Source organism: Macaca mulatta, chromosome 10, assembly GCF_049350105.2.
Source record: "Macaca mulatta isolate MMU2019108-1 chromosome 10, T2T-MMU8v2.0, whole genome shotgun sequence".
Taxonomy (NCBI): domain Eukaryota; kingdom Metazoa; phylum Chordata; class Mammalia; order Primates; family Cercopithecidae; genus Macaca; species Macaca mulatta.
Window position 1 is genome coordinate 12314634 of NC_133415.1, and position 25374 is coordinate 12340007.

General features: G+C 57.4%; 1 protein-coding gene across 5 annotated transcripts; it reads left to right on the plus strand.

Annotated features, from left to right (window-relative positions):
- Nucleotides 1-3503: 3503 nt before the first annotated feature.
- Nucleotides 3504-24542, plus strand: PDGFB (platelet derived growth factor subunit B). 5 transcript variants are annotated; one of them, XM_077949756.1, is made up of 8 exons: nucleotides 5222-5318; nucleotides 5365-5506; nucleotides 12475-12571; nucleotides 14809-14898; nucleotides 16511-16716; nucleotides 18108-18252; nucleotides 22370-22520; nucleotides 22900-24542. In XM_077949756.1, the coding sequence occupies exons 3-7, from the start codon at nucleotides 12505-12507 to the stop codon at nucleotides 22492-22494; spliced, it is 633 nt and encodes a 210-aa protein (XP_077805882.1). In that variant the 5' UTR covers nucleotides 5222-5318; nucleotides 5365-5506; nucleotides 12475-12504; the 3' UTR covers nucleotides 22495-22520; nucleotides 22900-24542. The 5 variants fall into 5 exon arrangements, with proteins under 5 accessions (XP_001097395.1, XP_077805880.1, XP_077805883.1 ...); XM_001097395.5 differs by lacking the exons at nucleotides 5222-5318; nucleotides 5365-5506 and adding an exon at nucleotides 3504-4572; XM_077949754.1 differs by lacking the exons at nucleotides 5222-5318; nucleotides 5365-5506 and adding an exon at nucleotides 3504-4572 and having other exon boundaries at nucleotides 23050-24542.
- The last annotated feature ends 832 nt before the right edge of the window (nucleotides 24543-25374 follow it).

Sequence of the window (25374 nt, forward strand, 5' to 3'; positions counted from 1 at the left end):
GAGGCCCTTGAACACTCTGGACTCAGTCTAGTGCTAGATTGATGTTTGGGCCATGACGAGGCCAGGGGTGCATGCTGTGGGAGCCTGGAGCAAGTGCCAAGCCTGGTGGGCCTTCTGGAGGAGGTGCCTGCTACGCCCAGCCTGGCAGGAGGCAGAGTAGTAGGTGTTCTTTATTAAAAAAAACTTTTTTAGGCTGGTTGCAGTGGCTCACGCCTCTAATGCCAGAACTTTGGGAGGCTGAGGGGGGCAGATCACTTGAGGTCAGGAGATCAAGACCACCCTAGCCAACATGGTGAAACCGTCTCTACTAAAAATACAAAAATTAGCCAGGCGCGGTGGCAGGCGCCTGTAGTCTCAGCTACTCGGGGGGCTGAGGCAGGAGAATCACTTGAACCTGGGAGGCAGAGGTTGCAGTGAGAAGAGATTGCACCATGGCACTCCAGCCTCGGCAACAGAGCGAGACCCCATCTCTGAGATGGCTCACTGCAGTCTTGAACTCCTGGGCTCAGGGGATTCTCCCTCCTGACTCAGCCTCCTGAGTAGCTGGGGCCACACTCAGCTATTTTTTTTTTTTTGGTAATTTATTTTAAGAGATGGGGTCTTGCTATGTTGCTGAGGCTGGTCTTGAACTCCTGGCTGCAAGTGATCCTCCGTCCTCAGCCTCCCAAATCACTGGGAATACAGGCGTGAGTCACCACACCCGGGGAGGTGTTCTTTACAGACTGTTCCTCTGCAAGGAGAGGGTACAAGAAAGGGGCCCTTAGCACAGCATTCGGGCCCAGGTGCCATGCAGGCGTCATGCAGCATTCGGGCCCAGGTGTCTGCTGGGCCGCCTTCTGCCACTTCTAACTCATGTACTGGCACCTGCACTGTAATGATTTGTGTCTATCTCACTGAGAGCGTAGGAAGTCCCTGAGTGCCGAGACTGGGACTCCTTCCTCATTCCGTTTCTCAGCGCTTCACACAGGGTCTGCAAACAGTAGGCATTCCACAATGCTGCTCCCAGTAGCCTTTCCTCTCCCCCAACTTGTACCTAAGTCAGAGTTCATATGGGTCCAGCACTTTTTAGCTGGCAGAGCAGGTTCCCATATATTAATGCACGTGGTGCTCCCCAAAGCCCTGTGTCAGAAGTGTCATCGCTGTCCTCAGCATCACCTGCCAGAAAACTGCACAGCACGGTGCTTTCAGCATGTGGGCTCTGTAGCTGGACTGCTCAGATTCAAGTCCTGGCCTTACCACTTACGGGCTGTGTGGCCTTGAACAAGTGTCTTGGCCTCTCTGTGCTTCCATTTCCCCATCTGTAAGATAGGAATAACACATCTCAAAGGAGCATGGAGAGGCTACAGGTAGAGTAAGAAAAACACTACCTATCACATAGTCAGCTCGCTAATCATGGTAGTTACCATTCTATTTATAGAGGAGGACACAGAAGGTCAAGGTCAAGATGACCCAGCTGTAGGGTGGAACAGGATTTTTATCTGAGTCACTAGACTTCACATCTAGTGTTGGGGGGTTTAGACTTCACATCTAGTGTTTGGGGGTTTAGACTTCAAATCTAGTGTTTGGGGGTTATCTCCTCGTCCCCCTGCCCCATCTCCCTTGTCACCCTGTCTTCTAATTTATCTGTTTATACATCTGGTTGTCCTTCTCAGTGGGGCTCTTCAAAGGCAGGGGCCTGTGTTAGGCTGGTTCACACCTGTCTCTCCAGTGCCTGGAGCAGTGCGGGGCCACCAGTGAACTCGAAGGCTGTATGGAAGGATCCACATACTTGCTTCCTGTTAAGGTGTTCCGCTGAGCCCCTTCACATGGAGGACCTCATGGGAGCCTCCGGACCACTCTAGGAGGAAGGTAAAAATTCTCTACAACCGCACTGAGGTACAATAAACTACACACATTTTGTTCTGATGTACGTATACACCCATAAGCCCATCACTGCAATCAAAAATGACAAACATTTCCATCACCCCTAAAATTTTGCCATGCCTCTCTCTGTTATCCCTCGCTCCTTCCCATTATAGATTTATTTTTATTTCTTTAGAGATAGGGTTTTGCTCTGTTGCCCAGGCCAGAGTGCAGTGGCACAGTCACAGCTCACTGCAACCTCCAACTCCTGGGCTCAAGGCGATCCTCAGCCTCCTGAGTAGCTGGGACTACAGGTGCGTGTCACCACACCCAGCTCCAGTTGATAGATTCATCTCCAGTTGATAAAGGAGGAAACCGAGGTACTGAGAGGTTAAAAAACCTTCCTGGATACACTTGTCCAGCAAGTGGCCACTCCAGGATTTGGACCAAGGTGACGTGTCTTCAGGCTGCCTCTCTGCCACTGTGCCATGCGGTTGGGTGACAGTCAGCAGTGGGTGGGTGCCTGCAGTGGTCTGTAAAGACCACCTGAGATGTCCTTCCTCCTCTGTTCCACCCTGTCCAGGTCCAAGACAGTTTATGAAGACAGAGCAGGTGTGACTCTCTCAGCGTGCTCCTGTGTGAGAAGCAGGCTGACGCCCCAAAGGGAAGGGCGGATAACAGAGACAGTGCAAGCGGAGGACATAAGGGTGCCTCAAAGCCCGGAGGCTGGGCGATGCAGGAGCCTGCGTGTCCCGAGGGGGGTGCTGGGCCCAGTGTGAGTACGTGTGACTGTGACTGAGACAGTGTGACTGCTGAAGGCAGGGACATAGCAGCTCCCTGACTGGGGGCGGAAGGCGTTAACTGTGTGAAGGCTGGTTGTGGGTGGGTGGGCTCTGGGCCTCGAACCCGGGGGCTGAGGGAGATAGTAAACAGCAGGGTGACTGACGGGAGGATCATGTTGGTAGCCCTGCGAAGATGCTGCAGGGCTGTGGGGGTTTGTGTGACTTTGCAGTTCAACAAATTCAAATTCAGCCAACGCTGGCAGGGCCTGTTGTGCCAGGCAACCAGCTAGGAGGAGGAGACTCGGACCCAGCTTGCAGCTGAAGGGCGCTGGCTGCCGGATTCACCTTGTGGTGCCTTCCCTTGCTGGCATTGAGTCCTTACAATAGTCCCATCCCCAGGTTGAGGCTAGATGGAGGGGCACAGAGGGAAGTGACTTGCCCAAGGTGACCCAAGCTCCCGAGTGCCAGGGCAGGATCTGAATTCAGACTCTCAGGCTGCAGAGCCTCAGTCCCTCCCCGCCATGCCTGTGCCAGGGTGGAAATGTCTGGTCCTGGAGGGGAGCTTGGACTCCTGGCCTTGGCTCTGGAGACATCCCCCTAGACCACGTGGGCTCCTAACCTGTCCATGGTCACTGTGCTGAGGGGCGGGACGACGGTGGGTCGTCCCTAGTTCTTCTTTCCCCGGGGCCAGATTCATGGACTGAGGGGTTGCTCGGCTCTCAGAGACCCCCTAAGCGCCCCGCCCTAGCCCCAAGCCCTCCCCCAGCTCCCGCTCCCCCCCTCCTGGCGCTGACTCCGGGCCAGAAGAGGAAAGGCTGTCTCCACCCACCTCTCGCACTCTCCCTTCTCCTTTATAAAGGCCGGAACAGCTGAAAGGGTGGCAACTTCTCCTCCTGCAGCCGGGAGCGGCCCGCCTGCCTCCCCGCGCGCCCGCAGCCTCCCCCGCTGCCTCCCTAGGGCTCCCCTCCGGCCGCCAGCGCCCATTTTTCATTCCCCAGATAGAGATACTTTGCGCGCACACACATACATACACGCGCAAAAAGGAAAAAAAAAAAAAAAAAGCCCACCCTCCAGCCTCGCTGCAAAGAGAAAACCGGAGCAGCCGCAGCTTGCAGCTCGCAGCCCGCAGAGGACGCCCAGAGCCGCGAGCGGGCGGGCAGACGGACCGACGGACTCGCGCCGCGTCCACCTGTCGGCCGGGCCTGGCCGAGCGCGCAGCGGGCACGCCGCGCGCGCGGAGCAGCCGTGCCCGCCGCCCGGGCCCCGCGCCAGGGCGCACACGCTCCCGCCCCCCCACCCGGCCCGGGCGGGAGTTTGCACCTCTCCCTGCCCGGGTGCTCGAGCCGCCGTTGCAAAGCCAACTTTGGAAAAAGTTTTTTGGGGAAGACTTGGGCCTTGAGGTGCCCAGTTCTGCGCTTTCCGATTTTTGGGGCCTTTCCAGAAAATGTTGCAAAAAAGCTAAGCCGGCGGGCAGAGGAAAACGCCTTTAGCCGGCGAGTGAAGACGAACCATCGACTGCCGTGTTCCTTTTCCTCTTGGAGGTTGGAGTCCCCTGGGCGCCCCCACACGGCTAGACGCCTCGGCTGGTTCGCGACGCAGCCCCCCGGCCGTGGATGCTCACTCGGGCTCGGGATCCGCCCAGGTAGCGGCCTCGGACCCAGGTCCTGCGCCCGGGTCCTCCCCTGCCCCCCAGCGACGGAGCCGGGGCCGGGAGCGGCGGCGCCCGGGGGCCATGCGGGTGAGCCGCGGCTGCAGAGGCCTGAGCGCCTGATCGCCGCGGACCCGAGCCGAGCCCACCCCCCTCCCCAGCCCCCCACCCTGGCCGCGGGGGCGGCGCGCTCGGTCTACGCGTCTGGGGCCCCGCGGGGCCGGGCCCGGAGTCGGCATGAATCGCTGCTGGGCGCTCTTCCTGTCTCTCTGCTGCTACCTGCGTCTGGTCAGCGCCGAGGTGAGTTGCCACGGCGGCTGGGGCTGGTTCTTCATTCATTACCTTCGCCCCCACCTTCTGACCGCCCCCTCCTCTCCCTGCAGTGAACTTTGGACCCCTGCAGCCCGCGAGTCTGACGCCGGGCGCTGGGTGACCTCCTTGGGCTGGGAGAGAGGTCCGGGGGTGACAGGCTCTAAGGCAAGGCAACAGCGGTAGCTTTCTTTCCAACCGGCCGGCGAACCTGGCTCCCTAAGCCGTTCCGTGTCGGGGGAGGGTGTGTGTGGCCCTGTCCCCCACCCTTTGGGAACCCGAGAACAAGCCCCTTCCCAGCCGGGGAAGAGGGGGTGGGGTGGCGCCCAGGGTGCAGAAGGCAGCGCGTCCTCCCGAGCCCACTTCGGCGCCAGTCTCGGCTTAGGCTCTGTCCTGCCATCGGCGTGCCCAGGAGGTGCAATCTTGAGCACCGGTGCCATCCACGCCGACCTTTGGCGGGACTCGGGTCCCGCCCTGGCTCCCGGTCGGGGTCCGGGTGGACGCCCTCCGTCATGCGCAGGGCATGCCCGGCCCCAGAGCACTGTCTGGAAGCAGCTTGTGTCTCGGGCGCGGGGGTTGGGGTGGGAGTAACAGGGCTCAGAGAGAGAGAGATAGAGGGAGAGAGAGAGAGAGAGAGGGACGCAGGTAGGTTTCGGGCACTCGGGTAGGGGGAGGACTGGGGGCTCTGAAGGAATACAGCCCCCTGGGTGGTGTGTGCCTGAGGCCTTGCCGTACCTGTGCCCGCGCCCTGCGAGAGGAAGCACCTCTCTCCCCCGCATGCAGGGTGCGGAGCGCGCCGCCTGCAAAAGCCTAGCTGCACGGGAGATGGGGTATAAAAACATCTGCGGGAGCGCTGGGGTCGGAGCCGTCCCCATCCCTCTCAGCCTCACGTAGCCGTGAGTTGGCAAGTCTACCCGGAATCCAGGTGGGAAAGGGGGCGGGGCGGGAGGACGCGCGCGGTGGAGAGGAGGAGAGGGCAGCGTGCCTGGGTCCCGTCCCACCTCCGCCCGGCTGCGGCCGGGAGTCCGCACCTCGCCCGCACCTTGCCGGCTCCCGGGGAGGGTCGGCCCCTGCGGCCTCCAGCCAGGCGCAGGAAGGAGGCAGCGGTGGCGAAGGGGTTAAGGCGGAGGGCTCGGAGGCCGCGGCCTGGCCTTGGGCCGCCGCCAGCGCAGGTTGTTTTGACCACCGAGGAGCCGTCGCCGTCTCCTTTTGTTCTCGGGACTCCTCGAGGGCCGAAGGCCGCCCGCCCAGGGGCCCCGCCCTTCCGCGGCCGCCCCCCGCGGTCCGCACCCTGGAGGGAGGACGCGGGGCTCGGCCGGGCCGCCTGCAGGCCCCTCCCGACGCCCCCTCCCCGCCTCTCCCGCAGCCCCCCGGGCCGCGGCCAGCTGTTGGGGAGGGGGTGGCCGGCCGGCCCCAGCTGCCGCCTCGCCTCGCCTCGCCTTGGGACCTGGGGGCTGGGCCCGGTGCCAGGGCGTCCTGGGAACGGCGGCGCCCCGTGGCTGCTCTCCGCAGCCCACCCCGCCCGGGCCCTCGACTCGCTCACTCACCCCACGCATGCACACTCCTGGCCGGAGGCGATGCTGCGCTCCGGCGGGCGGGCGCGCAGAGCGACGGGCACGCATTACCGCGGCCGGGTCGCGCGCCCGCCGCCGCCTCGCCTGTGCACACGCGGGACACACGCGCGCGCACCGCACACAAACGCACGCACGGCCCCTGCACGCGCGGCCTGAGCACACGTGCGCGCACACCCACGCACGTACACAGGCACGCACGGGCCCCCGTGCACCCAGTGCCTGGTGCTCGCCCCCGCGCAACAGGTGGGCTCTCCGTGGGCCCTGGCACCTCACCACCTCTGTAACGGCCCCATTTCCTTCCTGGCGTCCTGTGAGGGAGGGAGAACCTCCCATCAGCTCCACAGCACCCACTTTTTTTTTGCCTTGTCAGGTCAGCCTGACGCCCCTCAAACCTTACCCATCTGTGACTACTTTTTTTCAACCACCTCCGCGTGGTGGAAAATGGTGGTGATGTGACTCTGAGGGGCACTGAGGTGTCCAGACCGATTTCACCTCCCCATAAGCCTTCATTTGAACCTGCAAGACTGGAGGGACCTGGCGTGTGCAGCCGCGGAGGGGGCTCCCACCCCTGGCTGTTGCATTCTCTTGGCTGATCCCAGCGTGCCCCGGAGAGGCTGACAGCTGGATGTTCCCCCAGCCTCCCCTTACCATTTCCAGCTTCGTCCAGCACCTCCTCCTCCTTTCCCACAGCTCCACGGGCTCGTGTATCTGGGGTGGAGGCTGTGGCACAGAAACTGCCTTTCTCCTCACTTTAGTCACAGCATTCTTGAACACATGGCCACAAGCGCGATGTATGTGGCACTTTGCAGTTTATGAAGCACTTTGCTGCTAAGCCTGAGTGAGCCTGAGGCTGGCCCTGGGGCAGGGGACCTGCATGGGGATGGGACCACGGTGGGGGGTCAGTCCAGGAAGGAGCTGTAATGGCCAGTACTGGGAGAGTCAGGGCAGGCTTGCTGGTGGAGGTGGCCTTGGAGTTGGCCACATCCTGGTCGTGCTTGGACTAAGCTTTCAGCAGAGGGCAGGCAGTCCTGAGGCAGGGCTGGGCGGAGGGCCTGCCGAGGCCTCTGAGGTGCCATCTCCACCAGCTGAGCTGGCTTCCAGGAGGGCGAGTCGCACTGTCACGTGACGCATCTGGCCTCAGCACCCATCTTCCGGGAAAGAGTGAAGGGCCCCACAGCCCTTTGCTGTCTAGCTTCCTCTGGGTTTGCTAATGACCCTAGGGAGCAGGGGACCAACTGCTGGAATCCCAGAACCCTGGAGGTGTGCAAGGGCAGGTCAAACAGAATTTGAAGGATCTGGCGCAAGAGCCAGGAAGAGAGAGAGAGAGAGTGTGTGTGTGTGTGTGTGTGTGTGTCTGTCTGTCTGTCTGTCTGTCAGAGAGAGAGAGAGACACTGATTGAGCAGGAATGGTGAATGTTTACACGGGCCTCATAAGTACCTCTCCACGTCTTGTCTTCCCCTCCCGGCATTGAGGAACCTCTTCTGTGACAACTCTTCCTATGTTCTGGTTTATTTCATTGTTTATTACCTGCTTTCTCCACTGGAGTATCAACCCCATTAGAGAGCTTTCCTCCTGGTCCCCACCATTAGAACAGTGCCCAGAGCCCTGTGGACAATCGGTAACTATTTGTGCAAAGAACAGTGAGTGTTGGGTTGGTTTGGAGGACAGGACCTGGCCCCCTAGTTGCTCCATGGCCCCACTGACTCCTCGGTTTGCTCTGCTCCGAGGGCAGCCCTCCTTTTCAGCCCTGTGGTATGCATCAGTCTTTCAAGGCCCCCCATCTTGAGGGAGAAGCCTGTCTGTCTCTCCTCTATCTTGGGACTTGGGCTACCAGGATTAGACAGGACAGAGAAGAAACAGAAAGAAAATCAGACTGCAAAGGTTCTGTGTATTATAAATGGCTGGACTGGTTCCTCTCTTCCTGCTTTAATTTTCCTCTGCTTCTGCAAGAGGTGGGGAGGCCAGAGTGCTGGGCCCACGTGAAGGAGCAGAGGCTGAGTGGGAGGGTCCCAGGAGCAATAAGGAAGGGGAATGCTAGGTGGGAAACACTGGTTCTAATGGCTTCTGTGGTTTGCCCGGAGAGGGCTTCTTCAAAGGGGTTGGTTGGCTTTGGCATTCGATCTAAATAAGGCCTGCGACTCTCAGGCAGGCAGGCTCTGGGAGGCCTCATCAGCTTCTTCCTCTGCCAGCCACAGACAACGCCCCTGGTTGCTTGGACCTGTGTGTCCCTCGGTGGGAATGGCAGGCAGTCCGGGGAGCGTGTATCTGTGTGTGTGTGCTGGGCCCACGAGGAGGGTGGGGTTCAAGCCCCTTTGATCTGCCAGCCTAGCTGGGAGCAGATCACTCACCTGGCCTCACGCTCGCTCGTGCCCTTCCTACCTGCTGCAGCTGGCGCTGGGGGCGGGGTCGGAGGAGGCTGTTTACCTTGGCTCCTATGGCTGGCTTTGCCCCAGCTCCCTCCTTGCCACGCCCTCACTCTGCCAGAAACCCCGGGCCTGAGATCTGGGGCAGCGTCTTCAGGGTGCCAGGCCTCCTTTCCCATCTCTGAAGTGAGCTGCCTACCTGGAGGCCTGCAGAACCTGTGCCCAGGAAAACCAGGCTCCAGCCAGCTCACCTTCCCATACCAAGAAGAGCCTGTGACTCTGAACCCGTGCTCATGCTCGTCATCCTCAGAGCATTGCATCCTGGAGCTGAGCACATGCTGAGTGTCCCCCACCCTCACCCACCCCCAGCCCCGGAAGGGCCCTGCCAGCCCACACGGCCCCAGGCTCTGCCAGTATGGAGGTGGGGTACCATTTCCTGTGGCCCAGCACAGGGGATAATGCAAAGTCACGCACTCTTTCATTGGCGGGCAGCTCTCCACCCACTCCTTGTCATCCTCAAAAATGTCCTGTGCTGCTGGCCCTGAGCACGTGTGTTACTTGCTGCTGCCCACAAAGGAGCCATCCGGAAAGAATTAATGATGATGACAGTGACAACTCATTAAGCACCCATTATCTGCTGGCAGCTCTGCTCTGTGCAATTATGCCTCCCAGTAACCCCGGGCGAGGTATTATTAGCCCCATTTAAAAGATGAAGAAGCCGAGGTTTTAGATGGTGACAAGATTCCAAGAATCCAGGTTGCGCTGGCATCTGGAGCCCTTGCTCTTTCCTCTGCTACAGAGTTTCTTAGCCTCTGCCCTCCTGACATTTGGGAAGGCTGTCCTGTGCCCTGAAGGTTGGTGAGCGGCATTCCGGCCTCCACCCACTTAGATGCAGGGCACATCCCAAGTTGTGGCCACCAGCAGTACCTTCATACATTGCCACTGTCCCGTGGGGGCCCAGTCGGCTCTGGTTGAGAGCCTCTGACGTGGGACATGCTGCAGAGTAAAGAGCCAACACCAACCTTATGTGATGCTGAGGGCCAGCGGCCTCAGAGTACAGGAGAGAGAGGCTGAGATGCCCCATGGTGGGCTGGAATGGGTGGGCATTCTGGAGCCTGGGAACGACCCAGCTCTGCCACTTGCTGATTGTCTGGACCTGTTGCTGCTTGTTTAATTTTTTCTAAGCCTCATTGTTCTCATCTGGAGGATGGGGATACAAGTACTGCCAGCCTCTTAGGATTGGTAGTTTATACGATGTTTTTCTCAGCGTGTGGCTTGTAGCTGGCATTCATAGATGTTAGTTGTGGTATTGTTACCAAATCCGGGGGCTTATGGGAGTTCTGGGCATCTAGTGGCCACATCAGAAGCATCTGCAGGGATGGCCTCCCCGCTCAGATTAAAAGGGACTCTAGGAGCTCCTTTGCCTAGGGTTGGGGAAGAATATGCCAGGTGGCTCTCCTGGTAGAGGAGATGGGAGAATCATACTGGACGGAACCTGGAGAAGGGTAGATTCCTTCATGCATTTGACCAGTATTTACTGAGGACCTACTGTGTGCCTCTCCCTCCTCCTCAGACCCTATCCTGGGCTCTTTCGCACTCAGCCTTGGAGGGTCTGTTTGTTTCTGTAAAGATGTCATCTCCTATGTGTCATGTGCCTGGGTCTGTTCAGGGGTCCGCCTCCTCTGCTGTGGCTGGCAGCTGCAGCCGGCTCTCCAGTGGGCAGGGAGAGCTTGGCACAAGCACTAAGTGCCATTTGCTACTAGGCCTTTGGGCCCCTCCCCTGGGAGGTGAATTGAATCTTTACCCCACAAACACTTCTTGTTTTCCTTCTGCCAGTGATCCAGGGAGGCCTGGCTGGGCACCCGGCTTTGGCGTTTTCTCTGCCCCTTCTAACACCTCCTGGCTGAATTAGAACTGAATTGAATGTTCTTCAAGCTCCTGGAGTCACAGATGAGAGCCAGGGCCATAGGGGCAGTGACCAGCCGAGGTCACACGGCAGTTGGTCCATAGGCGTGGGATCCGGCTCTCTGGCCTGCCAGTTCTGGGTTTGACAGAACTCTCAGGGGAAGCGGCTCTCGCTGGTGTTCACTGGAGACCAAGCCCTCTGTTCTGTGGGTTGGATACTTTGTCAACATTTGGAGAGCACCAGAGGCGTGGTCTCTCTTCTGAGGTGGAAGGAATGAACTTGCTTGAGGGCGGGAGGAGGCAGAGCCCGGAGGATATGGGGGCTGAAAGTGAGGGACAGCGGGGCCCATACCCTCCTCTGTCTCGCATGTGCAGCCACTGGCTGCCCGGAAATTGAAGGAAAGACCGTAGTTCTCAGCCAAGCCCTGCAACCTTTTTTTCCTAGAGTTGCCCAGCAGCCCTTAGGCATTGGGCGGGGTTGCCACTCCATGTTCAAACAAAGACATGGAGACTCAGGGGTTTCAGGGAATGATGTAGCTTTAAAAGTGGTCACCCCCACCCCCCCACCCTAAGTCTTCTAGCTCCTGGATCATGTGGGTGGCCAGAGTTGGTCATGGCTGAACCCCTGGAGGTGTTCCTAGACTTCATGATAAGCTGGAGGAAACAGAGTTTTTGGGGAGGGCCCTTTGAGGCTGGCCACAGGGCTGAGACGACCTCTTCTTCTTTCCTTCACTCCCCCTCCGCCATCAGGCAGTGAGAAAGCAGCATCCCTTTTGTGAAGGTAGCCTGCACCGAGCCCCTCCGAGCCCCCCGACCTTCGGCTCCAGGAGTGTGGAGTGAACCAAGAAGGGCCGGAAGTCCTCCCTTCTTAATCCAGGGAAACTGAGGCAGAGAGTGGTTTAACCCAAGGTTCTATAGTAGTATGCCAAGCCTATTGGCGCCCTCTCCAGAGCTGTCTGTCCAGACCATGCAGCCCGAGTGCCTGTGCCTGCACCTGTGTGTTTGCACGCCTGGAAGTCCGGTCCCAGCCTTTGAACATGCAGCGACATCTTAGCAATTTTCTTTGCTTCTCAGTGGCTGGTGGTCTGGATTGTGATTCTCAGTCTCCTGTCTGCCCTCACCTCTTTCTTGGGATCTCTGGCATCAGCCCCTTGGGTCTCCTGGAACTGTGGGGGACGTGGCTGTGACCTTCCTACGGGGCTGCTCTTGTGTCATTGTGGGACCTGCGGTTTCCCTGGAGGAAGCCCGGCTCCGAATGAGGCCTGTTGAAGTGCTTATCAAGTTTCGAGTGTGTTTGGCAACAGGCCAGAGGGGCTCTAAAAATAGGGTTTGGTTGGGCACAGGGCACGGGTAAGCTTTCAGGTTTCCCGGCCGTATCTGAGGATTCCCTTTTTGCCTCTTTCGAGTGAGAGACTTCATAGATACCACTAGGACCTGGGGCCTCCTGAGACCATCAGACGCTGCATGCATTTATTAAGCACCTCTTGGACCCAGGAGCCTGGGAGTACAGGCTCTGTCATCCCAAAGGCATGGGTTCGAATGCAGCTTTTGCCAATAATTGAGCCTGTCTTCGAGCCTTTGTTTTCCCCTCTGTAAAATGGGGGTTAGATTGGCCATGGGAAATGCTGGCTGTCTTCAGCTGTCTTCAACAGATGTGCAGCGAGACTCAGAGAGAAATCAGATTTGGTGTCTTCCCGGAACTTGTAGTTTGGTGGGGGAGACAGACATAGACAGGCAGGTCCAACTCAAAGCAAGCTGGGCTTCCTGTTGGGGGTTGAGGGTGCAAGGAGTGCGCTTGGTCTCAGAGGCTTCGGCAGGCCCCGATATATTGAAGGAAAGACCCTAGTTCTCAGCCAAACCCTGCAACCATCTTTTACAGGCCCCGAGGCCTTTGTGCTCCTGATCATCAGGCCTGGATCCTGCCTGTCCATCTCCCTGTGACCTCAGAGCTTTCTGCAGGAGAAAGCGAGAAAGCATGTGGTGGGGGAGATAACCGTGCTGGAAAGCCCCCACTCCCAGCTCACTCAGCCTTTTGGTGTCTGCCCGGCAGGGGGACCCCATTCCCGAGGAGCTCTATGAGATGCTGAGTGACCACTCCATCCGCTCCTTTGATGATCTCCAGCGCCTGCTGCACGGAGACCCTGGAGGTAAATGGAATCCTCGCCCCGAGCTCCGGCCCTCCGAGGAGACTCTAAGGGAGCTGGGAGGGGCAGGACAGGAGGCATCCCTCTTCCTTGACGTCTGGGCAACTGGAGGCCCATGGCAGCCCAGAGAGAGCCGGGCCACACCCATCCAGGGCAGGGCCGAGTCAGCAGGCGGGTTGGTACCTGGGACTTGGGGTGTGGCAGGAGAAGCACCCACGTGTGGCTCCGGCTTGGTGCCGAGGGTGGGGTGCTGGGAGGAGGGAGGGCGGGGAGAAGGTGCCCAGGTCATCTGCCGAGTATGTCTCCAGGTGTGGGCCCAGCCAGGGAGGATGGCACTGGAGGAGTCATCTCCCCGCCCCTCTGGCTAGGGGCCCGGTCTGTGAGGTCCCCTGGGGACACCTGGCCTCGACCAGCAGGCAGCCCTGCCCGTGCCCCAGAGCTCACTCAGCAAATGGGCACGTGCTCGGTGGCACACACGTGGCAGGGCTGGTGGGCTGGATTGACAATGTATTTATAAACGCTGTCTTCAGAGCAAATTCCATTCTATTCTAACCTCTGGCCTGTTCCCTGGAGCCCTGGTCAGCGGCCCCCCTGCACCCCCAGGTCCCCTTCCCTCTGGGGTTCTGTCTCTTTGTCACTTTGTAATCCTTGCCCAGACGCTATCTACGGGGGAACAGCATTTCCTGCCTTTGTTTCCTCTCCCCGTTGGGCCCCTGGCTCCCTCTCAAAAGCATTCCCAGGCCCTTTCAATCCTGCCTGTGCTGGGGGGCGGTGAGGCAGGCAGGAGGGGGACCCAGCTGGGCCCACCTATTGTTCGCCAGGGCCCCCACCCGACGTCTCCCACAACCCCCACCCTATGCCCGACTGGCCGCCCCTGGCCACACACAATGGGGCAACTTCCAAATTTAGCCTTTCTACCATTTATTTCCAAGCCTTTATGCCCCCACCCTCAGACGGCCCCTCCACACCCCTGGTGGGGGTCGGGATCTTGGAGATGAGGCTTTCAATAGCAGGCCTGTTTCAAGGCAACCATGTGGCTATTTTTTCCTAATCAACTTAACCTTTCCACAAAGCGCATCTTTTCCCCATCTCCTCCCCACCAGGGACATTCCAGAGATGGCAGGGAGAAAGGAAAGGAGCCAGAGGGACAGATAGGCTCGTTGACGTAGGGGCTGTCAGGCTGGACGGAAGCGGACTAGTCATCAGACTCCCTGCAGTACCCGGGACGGACAGGCGGCAGGCGCCTTTGTCTTGGACGGGGCCAGTGGGTCGGGGCCAGAACTGGAGCCATGGGGTGCTGTGTGGAGGTGGCAGGAGCGTGTTCCCAATGCCTGTTAGTTTATTTGTGGCTCGTCACCCATGAAATAGACAGAAGGGTCTGTCCACGCTTTAACATCCAGCGCAGAGGCCTCCCTCAGCCCTCACTTCCCAGCAGCCAACCTCTGGCCATGGGCTCTGGAAAGGACCCATGTCTCCAAGGAGTGCTGATGGGACTGAGATGGTGCCCAGCCCGGAAAAGGGAGCTGTCATTTGTTACCAGAAGAATCAACAGACGGCTGGGGGCAGAGGTGGGGCAACAGGTTAGAGACTGGGAGGGAGACAGATGCAGATACGTGTGAGGGGCCCGGAGCTAGAGAGACCAGGCCCTAGAAGGGGGTGTGGCAGGGACTCCCCACCACCAGCAGGCCCAACTCCCACCCCTCTTCTCCTCTTCTCTGTCTTCAGCTCCCACCCCCGTCCCTCTCCCTCCCTCCCTTGCTCCCGCCTGCCCAGCACCGCCATTGTCCAGGGCTCCAGAGGGGCTGTGTTCAGGGCATGCGGTCCCCCTGGGGCTTCTGGGAATTTCTCCATTCAGCACTTCCTATGGGAACGCTGGGTGGAGGGGCACTGGAAACTGGCCTTCAGTGCCCCAGGTCCTAGCCCCGCCCTGGAGGCCGAGGAGGGTTCATTTACAGTAGCAAAGGGGAAGGGTTATTTTTAACTCCACTGACATGGGTTCTGGCCAAAAATGTGGCTAAAGAGCCAGGGATGCAATCAGGGTCCTGGGCCTGTGGCTGTCCTGGGGGCTGCTTGGAGGGTCCGTGCTCAGGGCCAGGACCTGTGCATCTATGGGGGCGGGAAGGAGGGACTGTTCTCTGGAGTCGGGGGAGGCAAACCTCCTGCCTGCCCAGAGACCCCGGCGGAGGGAGCCCCTGCCCGAGGTCGGGCCGCCTTGTGTCTGACCGCGCCTTCTCCTGCAGAGGAAGATGGGGCCGAGTTGGACCTGAACATGACCCGCTCCCACTCTGGAGGCGAGCTGGAGAGCCTGGCTCGTGGAAGAAGGAGCTTGGGTAAGACTGAGGCACGCAACAAGGGTCCTTCAAATTAGGATGGGGGCCAGGGAAAGAGAATGGGGGCGGGCAGCCAGTCGGAGGGCTCTGAGGGTCCTCTTACAACTCCCTTTCCCCCCACATTCAGGACTGAGTGAACTGAGAGAGTAAAACCATCCTTAAATGCCTGTGTTGAGTCATCACACCCCTTCGCCCCCACACTATCTGTTTTCTAAATATAGTGCTGCAAAGCTCATTCGTTCCTTATTTCAATCCTGGAGGTAGATATTATTAACCCCATTTCACAGAATTGGAAACTGGGGCCCAGAGAGGGTAAAAAAGTAGGCGAGGTCACACCGCTAGGAAGCAGTAGGGCTGAGATCCCAACCTGCTCCCGTCACTTGAGCCCAGCGTGGTCCCTGATGGGCTATGGGACTCACCTGTAGCGAAGGGCAGCGGCCTAGGCTGGTAGAACTTGAGCAAAGCCTGGGACTGCCTCCTGCTCCCTTGCAGAGACCTAAAGGAGACTGTAGATCATTAGGTCCCAGAGAAACCCTCCCAGGTGAGGCAAATGTCCGCTCAAACCCCTCCTCCTCTTTGACACCTGGAGTCCCCAAAACACTGCAGTTAGAGGCTGGGGGAACCTATGGATAAGAGTCAGGTGGCCTGGTCTGGGCACGTTGCCTTATGCCTGTAATCCCAGCACTTTGGGAGGCCAAGGCGGGCAGATCACGAGTTCAAGAGATCGAGACCATCCTGACCAACATGGTGAAACCCCATCTCTACTAAAAATACAAAAATTAGCTGGGCGTGGTGGCGTGTGCCTGTAGTCCCTGCTACTTGGGAGGCTGAAGCAGGAGAATTGCTTGAACCCGGGAGATGGAGGTTGCAGTGAGCCAAGACTGCGCCACTGCACTCCAGCCTGGCGACAGAGCAAGACTCTGTCTCACAAAAAAAAAAAAAAAAGAAAGAAAAAAGTCACATGGCCTGAGTTCCACCCCCCAATCTATGAATGTGGGCGGGATATTCAGCTCTCAGAGCCGCCTGTCCTCTGTGTGTGGATAGCGGCCGGTAGCCTCAGTGCTTGCTGTAGGCCAGGCTTACTCACTTTACACCTTAGATCCACATGGGAGGGAGGTGCTGTTCTTATCCCACTTCATAGAGGAGGAAGCTGAGGCTTTGAAAGCAGTGGTGATAAAAGAATCCATGACACCGTAAGACAGTAGTGCATGCGTGGTTTCAAGATAATATGGTACCCGCATAATGACCACAAGCCCATAAATGTGTAAAATCATAAAGAAGAATAAAATAATTACGTGCCAGCAGAGGGAAGCGGACATTTACTAAGCATTTACAACATGCCCCACACTCTGAATTTTCTCACTTGAAACCTACAGTGGTTCTTGGGTATAGATCTCATTGTCCCATTTTGCAGATGGAGAAATGGGGGCTTAGAGCGGCTCAGCCATCTGCCCAAGTCCTGTCGCTAATAACAGTCAGGACTTGAAACCTGAACCCTGGGGTTGAAAGATATGAGAAAGAGCAGTCCCAGGGGCACTGGCTGAGCTCCCCTGCCAGGCAGGGGGACTCTGGGCAGGCCCACGCTCCTGACCCAGGTTCCCTCTCCTCCCAGGTTCCCTGACCGTTGCTGAGCCAGCCATGATCGCCGAGTGCAAGACTCGCACCGAGGTGTTCGAGATCTCCCGGCGCCTCATAGACCGCACCAATGCCAACTTCCTGGTGTGGCCGCCCTGCGTGGAGGTGCAGCGCTGCTCCGGCTGCTGCAACAACCGCAACGTGCAGTGCCGCCCCACCCAGGTGCAGCTGCGGCCCGTCCAGGTGTGTAGGCTCCGCAGGCCCCCGAGGCTGGTCCCTGTGGTGGGTGGAGGCCACCCTTCTGAGGCTCATACCTGACCAGGCTTCCTTGACTGGGCAGAGTGGTATGTTGAAGGACATTCCTGATTTGTCCCTGGGCTCTGTCTACGGGGGCCCACTCTTGGGAAGCTCTTCCTGGGCAGGTGGACTAAGGCCGACCATGAATCCTCTAAGGTGGCCCAGGCCACTGTAGCCAAAAGCCACAGACAGACACCCCAGGCTGGGTGAGGTGTGGAGCCAACTTGAAATAGGGATGTCACCTCCTTTACGAGGACAAAATCGCAGAACGTCCCTTGAAGAGACATATCCGCAAATATTTGCCTGGCATTCAGAGTGTTCTGGGCAGCTGCTCAGGTTCCCCCAAAGCTCTCCCTATTCAGGGCTCTCTTGAGAAAGGCTCGGTGGGTGCCCCTGCATCTTTGACACCTGCTTGTCTCTCTTTGACAAGCTGTGTCTTTAATAAGGAGGGTGCAGAGAGGCCCACCAGGTGATAGACACCGCAGAGCTGGGACAGGTCGCCCTACAACAGTGGAATGCTGACCTGGCTTGCTTTGGGGGGGCGGGGGATACATACACTGGACTCAGGGAAAATTCTAGAGTAGAGGCTATCTCAGGGAGCACCCTGGTCTCACCCTGGTGAGGGCAGAATCAGAGAAGCCGCTGCTTCTGCTTCTTGTGGAAAGATTCCTGCACGCTCCAGGCCAGCCTCGCCCACAGGCTGGGCAGTGCGCACTTCCCTAGCTCAGCACCGGCCCTTGCCTGATGCTCTGCCTGCTTAGCCGCACTTCCTTCTCCTGCCACCAGCCCGTGGCCTCTCCTCCTGCCCACCTTCCCTCCCTGGCTTGGGCCCCGCGCCTGAGACTACGAATGTCACTCCACCCCACTGGCCACTCTCGTGGTATCTCCTGTCCTCAATGCTTCCAGCTCTATGGATGGACACCTGACATCTGAGCTCCCCGTTCCCACCTCCCTCCTAGATGAAGCCTCCCCCCACTTCCTTCCAGACAACCATCTCCCGCCTCTGGCGCAGCCCTGACCTTGGCTGGCGCTCCGGGAATGAGTGTACCGCAGGCCCTAGCTCAACCCGGAAATGCCTTTCTGGCTCTCCCTCTCTGGGGGCACTGAGGGGGGCCCCAGGTCAGGAGGGCTTGTTTTGATGGAAAAGCTATGAGAAGGGCAGAGGTCAAGGTCCTGCTATTGTTTGGGCCAAAGCGTTTGCCCCACAGCCTACTCTCCAGGCTTTCGAGGAAAGATTGCTGCAGGGGACACTGGCGTGGGAAGCGCAGGCTGTTCGGGCTTCCCGGGCTCCTGGCTGTGTGGCCTCTACAGAGGCATTTTGTGGCTCTGTCCTCCAGGTGAGAAAGATCGAGATTGTGCGGAAGAAGCCAATCTTTAAGAAGGCCACGGTGACGCTGGAGGACCACCTGGCATGCAAGTGTGAGACAGTGGCGGCTGCACGGCCTGTGACCCGAAGCCCGGGGGGTTCCCAGGAGCAGCGAGGTAACCACCTTTCCAGGTTCAGCCCTCAGCCCCCTTCCCCTGCAGCAGCTGGGAGCAGGGGCCGGTCTTAAAAATGGAGATGGGATCAGGCCCGCCCCCGGTTCAATTCATGGGAGGCTTTCTTTCCATCTTGCTGAGAACAAGCCAGATTCCTCCCTTGCCTGAGAGCCCTACATGAGGATTAGCCCCTGGCTGGCCCTCTGGTCTCTGCCAACCAGTACCCTTCACCTGTGCCAGCCCCGCCGGGCAGGCCTCTTTCAGTAACCAAATGAGTTTCTGCCTCAGGGCTTTAGCACACACTGCTGTGGCTGGAGGACATTTCTCCCGGCTCTCCACAAGCCTAGCTCCTTCTCTTCATTAGAGTCTCAGCTCAGAAGTCACCTCCTCCTAGACGTCTGCCCTGACCACCCCATCCAGAGTAGCCCCATTTCCAGTCTTGCTACCACAGCCCCCTGCTTTGTTGGATGTGGGGATGGGATGGTGGAAGGAATCTGGGCCTGGATGAGAGAAAGCTCCATGCCCATCAACTTCAGACACTGGGCAGCTTGTCCTGGGGATGAGAAATAAAGCTAATTTCTCGTACCCTTGAGCAGGGGAACTAGGACCAGTGGGGAGAAGCCACTGGAGAGAGAGAGCTCCATATGCAGAACAGCTAGCTGGTGATCAGTCAGGGGTACGAGACGGCATTGGCAGCATTGTGAGGCAGTGAAACCCCGTCTCTACAAAAAATACAAAAATTAGCCAGGCATAGTGGCACACGCCTGTAGTCCCAGCTACTTAGGAGGCTGAGGTGGGAGGATCGCTTGAGGCTGGGATGTCGAGGCTACAGTGAGCCGTGATGGCACCACTGTACTCCAGCCTGGGCAACAGAGCAAGACCCTGCCTTTAAAAAAAAATGATTAATATGATTAGATGAGCGTTAAAAAAAATCATGTGAGTGATAGTTCTTTTTCAGTAACTTTCTATTGTTAGGGACAGGACAATCTTTTCATTCTCATTTCTGATTAACAAGACTGTGAAGACAGAGCCGTTTCTTGACCTCTGGGTCTTATTCCTAGAGCTGAGCTGAGTGGCTGGGATGCCCTGGAAAGGCTGATCATATGACAGCTTCAAACTGACGTGTTATAAATTATTGAGTTAACATGGAGGATGATTTCTCTATTAAGGGAAATATATATATATATATATATATATATATTTTTTTTTTTTTTTTGAGACAGTCTCACCCTGTTGCCCAGGCTGAAGTGCAGTGGTGCAATCTTGGCTCACTGCAACCTCTACCTCCTGGGTTCAAGCAGTTCTCCTGCCTTAGCCTCCGGATTAGCTGGAATTACAGGCACCTGCCACTACACCTGGCTAATTTTTGTATTTTTAGTAGAAACGGGATTTCGCCATGTTGGCCAGGCTGGTCTGGAACTCCTGACCTCAAGTGATCCACCTGCCTCGGCCTCCCAAAGTGCTGGGATTACAGGTGTGAGCCACCATGCCCAGCCTCTTTCTTTTTTAAGAGACAGGATCTCTCTCCATCACCTAGGCTGCAGTGCAATGGCATGATCATAGCTCACTGAAGCCTTGAACTCCTTCCTGGGCTCAAGCGAGCCTCCCTCCTCAGCTTCCCAAGTAGCTGGGATTACAGGCACGTGCCACCACGTCCAGCTAATATTTTAAATTTTTGTAGAGATGGGGTCTTGATTTGTTGCTCAGGCTGGTCTCTAACTCCTGGGTTCAAGTGATCCTCCCACCTCAGCCTCCCAAGGTGCTGGGATTACAGGCATTGAGCTACCACGCCTGGCTTTCTTTATGTTTAGAATGAGTTGCTTCATGTATTTGTTTCACATAATTTTCTAAACCAGTTTCTTGGGAGGCGCATTATACCAGTGAAACGTAGATGACGTAAAGTCCCATCATTTTAGTTCCGGTATTTTGGTTGAGTATGATGGTGTTTCTGTCACCTGTCCATGGGCCTGGCTAAGGCTTGGTGGCTCTTTGTGATACTGTGGTCAGTGTCAGACCTGGGCTCAGATCTGCGTGCTGTCACTCGAGCTGTGACCTTGTGCTTGCCTGGGCTTGGTATAGCCCGGTGTCCTGCTGATGGCCCAGGCTCTGGGGAAGAAAATCCCTGGGCCCTTCAGTGGCCCTCCTGGTGTCTTCTGTCTGAGGGGATCTGAAGCCCATCCAAGTCCCTGAACTGCTAGAAAATCTGCCCATTTGCAGAGATGGGACAGCTGCCTCGTGGGAGCTGGTGTCTGTAAGGTGGGAGGTCAGGTGTCAGATCCCGGCGGGCTGGGAGAGCTCAAAAGGCTCCCAGGAAAAGGCTGGCCTTGAGCTCAGCAGACACAGCTGTCCCTGCCAAGACAGCCACCTGGGAACCCAGGAGGGAGATAGTGTATAAGAGCTCCCCTTGACTGAGGCTCACAGACATTGTCGTTTGTGCTGAGTGGTTGGAGGTGTACACTCTGGAGGCAGATCCCTGAGTTCAAATCCCAGTCTCTCTGCTTCAGTTTCCTCATCTGTAAAGTGTGGGTAACAGCACCTGCCGGTAACAGCACCTGCCGTGAAGGGAAATGAGCATAGAGCAGCACCAGGTGCATGGTAAACACTAGCTGGGGAGTTTCTGGCCATTTCCATGTATTGTCTCCTAACGCTAGGAGGCCAGGGCTGCTGTCTTCTCTGCTTTAAAGATGTGGAAATCGGCAGGGCCCGGTGGCTCACGCCTGTAATCCCAGCACTCTGGGAGGTGAAGGCAGATGGATTACTTGAGGTCAGGAGTTCCAGACCAGCCTGGCCGACATGGTGAAACCCCACCTCTACTAAAAATACAAAAATTAACTGGGTGTCATGGCACAGGCCTGTAATCCCAGCTACTCGGGAGGCTGAGGCAGGAGAATCACTTGAACCTGGGAGGTGGAGGTTGCAGTGAGCTGAGATTGCACCACTGCACTCCAACCTGGGCAACAGAGTGAGACTCTGTCTTAAAAACAAATAAATAAAGATGTGGAAATCAAGGCACAGGGTGTTTAAGTGACTTGCTCCAATGTCCACAATACATGGGAAAGCTCAGATTTGAGCCCTGGTGAGTCAGATCCACAGCCTGAGTTGTGGCCCATCCATCCCACTCTACTGCTTCTCAGAGTGGCAAGGGGCAGGTAGGTGACAGGCACAACTGACCCGAAGGCCCAGCTTCATGGTGGGAGTGTGATTCTGGCCCAGAGCCCAGTGACCTCCCTACCACGTGACCGGATGAGGCTGAGAGGTTGGGGGGAAACCTCAATAGTAGGTCAAGCTAAGGAAAATAAGAAAAAAAAGTGAGTTGTAGCAGCTGCCATGTGCTGACTACTTCATACTCGGAGCTTTTTATTATCTCTCCCAGGTCTGGGGGTTGACTGGGCTCAGTTGGGCGGTTCTGTTGGCCTGTCTACTGGTTGCAGTCAGCTGGCAGCCTGGGCTGTGGTCATCTGGAGGCTCAACAGGGACAGCTGGGCCTATTTTCCTCTCCCTGTAGTCCAGGGCCTCTGGCTCTGTGGGGAGAGCCAGTCCCTACCTGGCCTCTCCATGTGGCCTCTCCAGCAGGGTAGCCAGACCTGTTATGTGGCGGCCCAGGGCCCCCCAAAGCATGAAGGTGAGAGCTTCCGGGCCTTCTTAAGGCCTCTGCCTGGAACTGGCACAGCACCACTTCTGCCTCTTGTTGGTTAAATAGCTCCAACTCCAGGCGAGATTCAAGGGGCAGGGAAATAAACTCTACTGGTCTGTGGGCAGTGACAAAGAACTTGAAACCATATTTAATCTACCTGGCTCTGTGTCCGGTACTGTGCAAAGAGCTTTGCCAGCGTACTGTCATTTACTCCTCCCACCAGTCCTATGAGGTGGGCAGTCTTATTACCCCCATTCCACAGATGGAGGCGCCGAGGCTCAGAGAGGTTCAGTCATTGTTCCCAAGGCATGTACAGCTGGTGAGCAGTGGAGTTGGGATCCAAACCCAGGACCCTGGCCCAGATTCCCCTCTTGTCCCTTTCCTGAGTCCAGAAGACCTCAGGAGGTCCGCGGCAGGCCTTGGTCAGTCGGGAGAGACCACCCCAGTGGTCCACATGCTCACGAGGTCTTTCTTTTTCTTATGCAGCCAAAACGCCCCAAACTCGGGTGACCATTCGGACGGTGCGAGTCCGCCGGCCCCCCAAGGGCAAGCACCGGAAATTCAAGCACACGCATGACAAGACGGCACTGAAGGAGACCCTCGGAGCCTAGGGGCATCGGCAGGAGAGTGTGGGCAGGTGAGGGCCGGGTGGGGAAACTGAGGCCCAGAACCCTGTGTTTCCTTCTCCGTGGCCTGTGGATGGGGTCAGGGGAAAGGATTTTTCTATACAAATCCAGCCTCTGAGCCTTGGTCCTCTCTGCTCAGTTATCAGCTGGGGCAGGGTGGGTGGTGGGCTTTGGAGACCCCAGCCCAGCTGTGTCCCAGCACGCCCTAAGAGAATGGGAGGTCTAAATCTCAATCTTCCCAGCCCTTCAATGCCCCAGCCCTGAGCACTGCTGGAAATCAGGGGTAGCTAGTTGTCCCCAGCTCCCTGCCCCTGGCATGGAGGACATATGAATGTGGGATGGACCCTCTAGGTTGTCTCTGACCCCCCTGTCTCTCTGCTTGTCCTGCAGGGTTATTTAATATGGTATTTGCTGTATTGCCCCCATGGGGTCCTTGGAGTGATAATATTGTTTCCCTCGTCCGTCTGTCTCGATGCCTGATTCGGACGGCCAATGGTGCTTTCCCCCACCCCTCCACGTGTCCGTCCACCCTTCCATCAGCGGGTCTCCTCCCAGCGGCCTCCGGCGTCTTGCCCAGCAGCTCAAGAAGAAAAAGAAGGACTGAACTCCATCGCTGTCTTCTTCGCCTGACTCCAAGAACTTGGGATAAGAGTGTGAGAGAGACTGACGGAGTCACTGTTTGGGGGAAACGGGCTCCTTCCCCTGCACCTGGCCTGGGCCACACCCGAGCGCTGTGGACTGGCCGGAGGAGCCCTGCACATGGCCCTGAGGACCTCTCAGCGTAGCCTGCCTGGTCCCTGGACCCCTGGCCAGCTCTGAGGGGAGACACCTCCAGGCAGGCCAGGCTACCTCGGACTCCGTGGCTAAGACCACAGACGGGCGCACAGACTGGAGAACACCCCTCCCACAGTGCCCAAACACCAGTCACCTCGTCTCCCTGGTGCCTCTGTACGCAGTGGCTTCTTTTCGTTTTCGTTTTGAAGACGTGGACTCCTCTAGGTGGGTGTGGCCAGCACACCAAGTGGCTGGGTGCCCTCTCAGGTGGGTTAGAGACGGAGTTTGCGGTTGAGGTGGCTGTAGATGGTGACCTGAGCATCCCCTGCCTCCTGCCACCTGTTCCTCCCTGCACTCCACTCTGATTCACCTCTTCCTCTGGTTCCTTTCATCTCTCTACCTCCACCCTCCGTCTTCCTCTTGTCCTGGCCCTTCAGTCTGCTCCACCAAGGGGCTCTTGAACCCCTTATTAAGGCCCCAGATGATCCCAGTCACTCCTCTCTAGGGCAGAAGACTAGAGGCCAGGGCAGCGAGGGACCTGCTCATCATTTTCCACCCCAGCTAAGACTGCCATGTAAGGTTGTGCAGGGTATGCACTGCACAAAGACATTGTATGCAGGGAGCACTGTTCACATCATAGATAAAGCTGATTTGTGTATTTATTATGACAATTTCTGGCATATGTAGGTAAAGAGGAAAAGGATCCTTTTCCTAATTCACACAAAGATTCCTCGTGGACTGGCCGTGCCCCTGATGCAGCCTGTGGCTTGGAGTGGCCAAATAGGAGGGAGACTGTGGTAGGGGCCGGGAGGCAACACTGCTGTCCACATGACCTCCATTTCCCAGAGTCCTCTGCTCCAGCAACTGCCCTTCCAGGTGGGTGTGGGACACCCGGGAGAAGGTCTCCAAGGGAGGGTGCAGCCCTCTTGCCCGCACCCCTCCCTGCTTGCACACTTCCCCATCTTCGATCCTTCTAAGCTCCGCCTCTGGTGGCTCCTCCTAGGAAACCAGCTTTGGGCTGGGAATGGGGGAGAGAAGGGAAGAGATCCCCAAGACCCCCTAGGGGTGGGGTCTGAGCTCCCACCTCCCTTCCCACCTACTGCACTTTCCCCCTTCCCACCTTCCAAAACCTGCTTCCTTCAGTTTGTAAAGTCGGTGATTATATTTTTGGGGGCTTTCCTTTTATTTTTTAAATGTAAAATTTATTTATATTCCGTATTTAAAGTTGTAAAAAAAAATAACCACAAAACAAAACCAAATGAATCTGCCGGAGGTCTGTCTGTTGGCATCATGTGTGACAATTAACCTTTCTGCCTTGGCAGGATGTGCCGACAGCTTGCGGCGTGTTCCTCTCACTCTGGGAGCCTCAGGCGCGATCGCACACACTGGCGCGCGCACACACACACACACACACATCCATGCTCACACATGCGTGCACATACACGCAGGCCCGTGGCTTCGGGGAGGCCTCAGTGCAGTGGGAGGGAAGAGACACACAGGCCACTCTGTCGGTCTTGGTCCTGACGCAGTCCTGACACGTGGACTTGTGCCTGTCTCTGGCAGTGACGAGAGATGGGTTTCTGCAGCCTGAGGGTTTCCATAGAGGAAGTGGATCCTCCGCATCGTGGGGTGGGCTGGCTGTGGGGAGGGAACAGCCACTGTGGGGAACACTGGAGGAAGTCCCAGAGGGGATGTGGGATTTAGAAGGAAACAGTGGAAAGCCGGGTCTGGGGTCTGGTCTCGGCTTAGCCCTTAGCCAGCTGTGTGGCCTTGGGCAAGTCACAGACTCACTCCGGCCAGAGAGGATGAGGAAAGGTGCGTGGGCTCCAAGCTCCTGCGTTCTGCGCTTTCTCTTGCTTATGAAGACTTGGGTACCAGCTCATAAAAAAGAGGCTAAATGTAGTCTAGGTCCCACCTGCAGCGTGGACTGGGGCTAAGAGGGACCCAGAAACTAAAGATCTGGGTGCTCATAAGGGCAATCTAAAACTAAAACCATTTTGCCCCCCGAAGTAGTGAGCCCCGTGTCACTGGAAGTGTATAAGCGAAAATGGGAACAATGTGGCTGAGGTTAGACTGAATAACATTTGGGCT